At 42.0% G+C, this 6,819-nt stretch overlaps 1 protein-coding gene across 1 annotated transcript; it reads left to right on the top strand.

Moving 5' to 3' along the window:
• The first annotated feature begins 888 nt into the window (after positions 1–888).
• On the top strand, positions 889–6,076 carry C3H2orf50 (chromosome 3 C2orf50 homolog). Its single transcript, XM_065400353.1, has 3 exons — positions 889–1,157; positions 4,586–4,625; positions 5,885–6,076. The coding sequence occupies exons 1-3, from the start codon at positions 889–891 to the stop codon at positions 6,074–6,076; spliced, it is 501 nt and encodes a 166-aa protein (XP_065256425.1).
• Positions 6,077–6,819: the final 743 nt, after the last annotated feature.

Here is a 6,819-nt window from a genome sequence, read left to right as displayed (position 1 = left end):
CCAGATGGATGTGTTAGTCTGTCACAGTGGACCCAGGGACTTTTAGCAGATGGTCAGCTCCTTGTCCAGAGAGCAGTAAGCAATTAAAGGTCTCTCCTCTTGAACCAATTTTTGATTGTTCAGGCCTGCAGGAGTTTTCAATGGGAGTTTTCTTAGTCCGGCCTGAAATTAAGAGGCTTTCAAAGTGTGAAACTAACATTGATCCCTGGAAAGACCTTATTCTAAACAAACAGAAATTCCCTCCTGATGAGAGTTCAAAGCCAAGTCCCCAGCAGCTGTCTGCATTGGTTTCCACTCCCTCTGGGATAAATATTCATGAGCCAGCCTGGTTTCCAATGGAGACAGTAAACACACTGGGGAAGCCAGCAACTATCAGGGGGTTCTGTTTCGGTTGTACACACAGAATAAAACTAACCCTGGCAAACTCGGCAGCACACTTTACACCAGGCTTTGCTACTAACACAGCCGCTGTTCTGGGGACTTTGAGATCAACGTCAAGTGGTCTCGCCTGCACACAGCAGTAGCTGGTGTCTCAGAAGCGGAGAATTAGGTCTTGCTGGCTACAGCCGGTATCTTTAGCCTTTGGTAAGGATTGTTCTTTTTAAGATTATTATTACAGTGAAGCTTCTCTTAGTAGTCACCCAATGGGGCAACACAAACCAGCTGCCTAGTAGAAGTGGGTTATTAAGTAAAGGGGAAACAAAATAGCACATAGGTCGCCTGTTGGAGGTTGGGTTCTTAGTGCAGATTCCTTGCCAAATCCTGAAAGAAAGTGCTAGGAGAGAAAGGGATGCAGGAGAGAGAGCTGTGGATTTGGAGGGTCTTGGAGAGCATCTCCTCTTAGCCTTCCTAGTGGTGACAACATATCGCGTCACAGGGGAGACACAGATGGGAAGCAGATCAACTGGATTCAGGAGAACCACCTCTGCCGGGTACCGGTTACCAGCAGCCAGACCTTTGGTGAAACTCGCCTCATCCTCATCTCCTTCTCTCAGCACCACCCAGCATGGGAAAGCTCTGCCTGCCAGTCGGGTCTTAGCACAACAGGCAGCCCGGGCCCGGGAGGAGGAGCAGGCAGCACTGCAGAGGGACCCGGTTCGGCAGGACAAGATCTGGAGGGAGTTTATGGATGCTGAGTGGAGGGGAAGAAAATATTGGTAAGTACCTCAATTCCAATTTCACGTCCTCATCTTAACACTGCCACTGCTCAGAGACATAGGATCCAGCTACAGTGTAGCTGGAAGGGGCAATTTCCAGCTCGAGTAGATATGCCTGCGCTAGCTCTGATCAAACTAGCATGATAAAGACAGAAGTGTAGCTGTGGTGGTATGAGTGGCAGGAGGGGCCAGCCATGCGAGTATGTACCTAGGGTCTCAGATGGGATCACACTCAGGGTAGCTAGCCCAGCCTGACATTTGCACTGCTGTGGCTGCACTCTATATTTAGTGCACTTACTTGAGCTAGCGTGGGTATGTCGACTTGAGCTGGAAATCACACCTACACTCAGTGCGGACATACCCTGAGGGCCTGATCCAAAACCCATTAAGTCAATGGAAAGACTTCCACTAAATGGACTTTGGATCAGGCCCTAATCCTGCGACTGCTGAGAGTAAACACCATCTCTGTTCTCCTCTTTTTTGCAATACTTTATTGGAGCATATCTCCTGGCAAGTCATGCTTGAACGGAAACAGAGACACTAAAGAACCCCAGGCTTAATACTGCTCAGCTGTATATGGATGTCCACACTGTGAGGATACAAATGTGACAGCATCTGTAATTGATTGCACAGATGCTGATATTATTGCCTGTTCTCAAATTCTTGGAAGTGGCTGAAGTAGAGATTGGACAGAGTGTTCTGCCAAAAACTTATTTGTACTTCAACCCTGCAAATCTCTTGAGTGCCCCTAACCCTGCACATATAGACACACACAGGGAAAATCCCATTGTTACTAATATATCAGCAGGGTGTACAGCATGCCCAGGGCATAAATTATGCTTTGACTGGATATATACACAGCTGAGCTGATGGAACCAGGCATTAAGATCTCTCTCTCTCTCTCTCTCTCTCTCACACACACACACACACACACACACATACACACGAACACTATTTGTGGTCATTCTCCAATTTACAACATAAACATGCCCGCTAGAAGAATATCTTTGGTAAAAGCAAGGTTAGCTTGAGTTCTGATTGTATGCCAGCCTCATCCAGCCAGACACCAGGGAAGCAAGGTAATAAGTAGGTGATCAGCTACCATGACCTTTCCTTGGATTCAGTGGGAAGGAGGGAAGAGAAGATCTTTCGGTAGCTCCTCTTCTCCCACCAGCAGATGGCACCAATCCTAGCAGTGATTGCTTCTTTCCTCAGGGACATATTTTTAACTTCTGTCTTTGCCTCTTTAACTCAGCCTCCAGGTGAGAGGAACAAAGCTCACCAGCAGCTCCACGTCCCCGCACAGAGCTTGGGATGGGAGAAGTCCTCTCCATTCTGGTAGCCTAGTAATGAAAGAGGGTGTAAGGGAATGGGACCAATGGGCTGATTTTCATATGATGAAGCCCAGGCATTCCCTGATTAGTAGTACTTCAGAATACAAATATAGTATTATCCAGATCTGATATGTTTGTACAGTGCCTAGCACAATGGGACCCTGATCTTGGCTGGGGCCTCTAGACACTACTGAGATATGAAAATATATAATAATAAATACAATGCCAATTAATTATTATTATATGTTAAGCTGCACTGCAGGACTTTCACACCACAGTAGCAGTGTCCACATGATGAGTTACTGCGCAGCAAGCTAGTGAGCTGTAGATTTACACCGTGGTTTGCCGTGCAGTAACTCACCAGGAAGGCAAGCCCTTAGATAGCACCTTCTCTCCACAGATACCAAAGCACTTCACAAAGATGGCTATACTGTCATTAGCCCCATTTTACAGATGGGGAAAGTGAAGGGATTTGCCCAAACTCACAAAGCAAATTAGTGGCAGAGCCAGGAATAGGACTCAGGTTTCCTGACTCATAATCCTGCGATCATGCCACAGCTTCCAGTTTGTCCATTTGTACAAAACACTGTAGCAGGTGGCAGCTCCCCTACCTGCAAATAAAGCTTAGCATGACAACAAAGAAAGCCATGTGGTCATTGCGGGAGGGAGGTGTTAAGCACAGAGAGCTTTATGACTGTAAGAAACTGTTCTCCTATTAAACTAGCCTGAGCAGCAGGAAATGGATGGATTGTAAACGTCGAATTTGAAACTTAAATAGACTCTCAAATGGCAGACACAACAGTGGCAGGTCAGCAAACAAACTTCTCTTTATTGAGTTACTTTTCTAAGGAGAGCACATACTTCAGGTGCTTCTGCCTGCCTGTTATTTTTAAAGTAGACAGCCTGTAGGGCTGTGAAAACCAAACAGAATATCACTATGTTTGTACTTGTTAGGAGGAATTTCTTTCTATTAACATGGCTATTAACTAGAAAAATGAGGGTAGAATACCTAGAATTCTGGCTAAGCTTGGGGATTACTCTATGTCAAAGTTTGGGTATTGTTAGTAATAACTTTTAATTGACACTAGCTGATCTCTGGGTTGTGGGTTGCTGGAAATGGAATTTTCATTGTGAGAAAAAGTGTGCAAAGACAGACATCAGAGCAGCATCTATTATTGGCATGATAGGAGAGATTGCTGGCAAGGGATCCCTTGCCAGCAACCATAACGCAGATGTCTTTGGAACACAAGAGCTCATCCACATGTTTTGGAGCTGACACTCTTGAACTTTTAGCCAATTCGGTAAATGAAGATGTTTGCAGCTCCTGCTAAGAGCAGATCAACATGTCTGCACCATGTGAAACCATTCTGTGTATCCACTGTGTGTGTGTGATTCTAATTGTTCAGATGCCACAGTGATGAGCATGATACAAGTACATGAACTAACAACTTGTGGCCCAGTTGTGTTCAAATTCAGAGCTGGATTCATTCTGAGAAGAATGTACAACTTGGTTCTAAAATAAAGTCTGACTGTACCAAGAAATTCTAGTCACACAATTGAGGTAAAAATTATCTGGAGAGAGAGAGAGATCGGTACAGTAGCAACCCACAAAACCCTGGTCTGTATTAAAAGGCAAAATCACTATTGTAATTATCTGACTACTTCTGCTGAGAGGAAAGAGTTTGTCCTGAGAAAATGTGAGTGAAAACCTTTCATTTATTATTTGTTACAGGGACTGTGTCTTACTATGTGTTTGTATACTGCCTAGCACAGTGTGATTCCAGTTGTGATGGGGGTCTTCCATTAATACCCACTTCTGCTCAAAGGAACATCTATAGTCATTACAAATATTTATACATTTAAAATAGCTCAAAATAATCTCTTAATCAGGGGCTGAGCCTGCTCATTTTCTCTTGTAAAAAGAAAAGAAACCTAAAATTAACTGATCATTTGGAATCACTATTCTTTGTCTTTTGCAGCTTTATTCTATGATACAGAATCAGGTTTATTTTAAATCATAGAAAACTTATTAAACTAAAGTACAGAACAGGAATGAGTCATTTAAGTTAAAAACTTTTTTTTTTCTTTTTCAAGGTACCAGAATTGGGGTTTCATGAAGGACTATGATCCAATGGTAGGTTACACATAAATTTACTAACTGTAATCCAGGCTCTTTTTGGTTTACAACAGGATTTCTAGTAGGCTAATATTCTAAATTGAGCCATCCTTGAAACTAATTTGTCAAATTGTTTAAGATTAAAAACTGCAGGAAAATATGCCCAAGGAATCTGAAGTGCCACTCATCTGCTATTCTCGTTCTAAGCAGATGGAATGCACTGTGTGTGTATTTCACCTCAGTTTTGATTAAAGTACAAATGCCGTAAAAGGACTGACATTTTAAAAGAATGCTTGAAGAATCAGCCTAGGAAGGAATTTAAGAAATATTGTCAGCACAATAGAATCTGAGTCATTTATTTTAAAAAAACCCATCATCATCTCCTCAACAAGTTTATAAATGGGTTATATGATGTGGTTGCCTATAATAGCAGGATACTGGACTTGATGACTTGGGGAGCGGGGGGAGGATATCTTCCATCTTATGTTCTTGCCATCACCACCACCACAGTGGTCCTGACTGACAGCCCATGTAATGCTGTTGAAGTCAATGGGTTTGCATGGGAAGTCATGCTCCCAATGATAAAATTCACATTCATTGTGAATGGGAGCAGTATCAGGTCCTCGCTTGAAGCAGAATTTCCTCTCCAGGTGCCTATATTCTAAAAGGGGGAGTGTTACCTTATCACAAGAATGTACACCAATGACTTTGAATCCAATCCTGCAGCTCTTACTCAGGCAAAACTCCTCCTTGGAGTAACTGAACATTTGCCTGTGTAAGGACACAGGACCAAACCATTTATATTTTAAAATACCAAATGACTGCAAAAAAATTTTTTACATGTATGATTCAACCAGCCAATCTGAAACACTGCATCCTGATGAAAGTTGGTGCATTAAATTACCATGTGCTCAGACTGTTCTTTGATTGGTTCAAAGGGATAACTTCTTGGATGCTGCTTCTTTAAAGACTGCTGACCCTTGGTGAATAAGATGGTATACCACTTTTCAACAGCAAATTAAGCTGTGTCTTCTTGGAAGCTGATGGGGTGTCACCAATTTCAGTTAGCTTGATAATGATTAAGTTTACTGTCTCTACAGAGCATTTTCACATAAATTCAGTATATAAAATGTCAGGTAAAATTTTTCAAAATATCTGAGTGACTTAGGATCTTAGGTCTCATTGACTTTCAATTTCATTTTTGAAAATAGGAATTAGAGGCTGTTGAAAATTTACCCATAATCTTAAGCAAGGGTCTTTCCATTTATTTTTTCCAGGGTAAGAAAAAGGAGCAGGAGCAACTGCCCGAGTATATGCCTGTGTTCTCAGACAAAATTCCCAACACCACCAACCAGACTATCGGCAGTAGAATGAACACTGAAATTGGCAAAACTCTAGTAAATATGGATTACTTCCTCAGCCGTGGAAGACAAAAGAAGAAACTTGAGCATGAGTTCCAGCCCTCCTAGTGTTAGAAAGAAAATATCCCTAACAAGATATGTGGCAGGATTCAAGCTAACAATCTTTTTAGAGTCTCACAGTAATGAAGTTACAAAGCATCAAATCCTATCCTGATATCACTATCTTGCACGGCATTTTTTTTCATGAGCAAAGGTGGACCTTGTGCTTAAAAAAATCTTCTGGGGAAATCCTCTTAATATTTGGAGTGATCAGATTAGAGTGGATATAAACATGTGCTGTTTAGATCACAGGGTCCAATCATGCTCCCATCAAAGAAAATGGCATTAACTTCAGAGGGAACAGGGTCACCACCAGAAAAGAAACCCTAACTTATCTAAGATTGGTCACAAGATCTTGCCAGATGCAAGATAATATTATATTTTTAATTTCAAAGTAATCATTGCAATAGATAACAGCAGTCCCTTGTGTTCCGTTCATCTAGCTAGGGTTTTTAATCACATTCCCCATCACCTCAATGTCTGACCTCATCACTGAAAGTAAAAACCAAGATGATGAAAACCTCTGTTCTAATTTTTCTCCCTACTTCTGTGGAAATGGATGCAATTTTCCATTTTTTTAATTTGCTTTTTCCCTTTTCCTTCCTTTTACTACTACCACTTCCCTCCTCTTTCTCTTCTCCTCTCACTTTGTCTGATTTAGTTGTTTCTTGGGGAATACTAACACAAAGAAGAGGGTTTTACACTCTGCTCTGGAGGCACTGGTAGTCATTCTGATCTCCTTCAGTGATAAG

The sequence above is a fragment of the Emys orbicularis genome, chromosome 3 (assembly GCF_028017835.1).
Source record: "Emys orbicularis isolate rEmyOrb1 chromosome 3, rEmyOrb1.hap1, whole genome shotgun sequence".
In the NCBI taxonomy this organism is placed as follows: domain Eukaryota; kingdom Metazoa; phylum Chordata; order Testudines; family Emydidae; genus Emys; species Emys orbicularis.
Note: the sequence above shows the minus strand (reverse complement) of the source record. Positions and strands in the feature narration are given on the sequence as shown.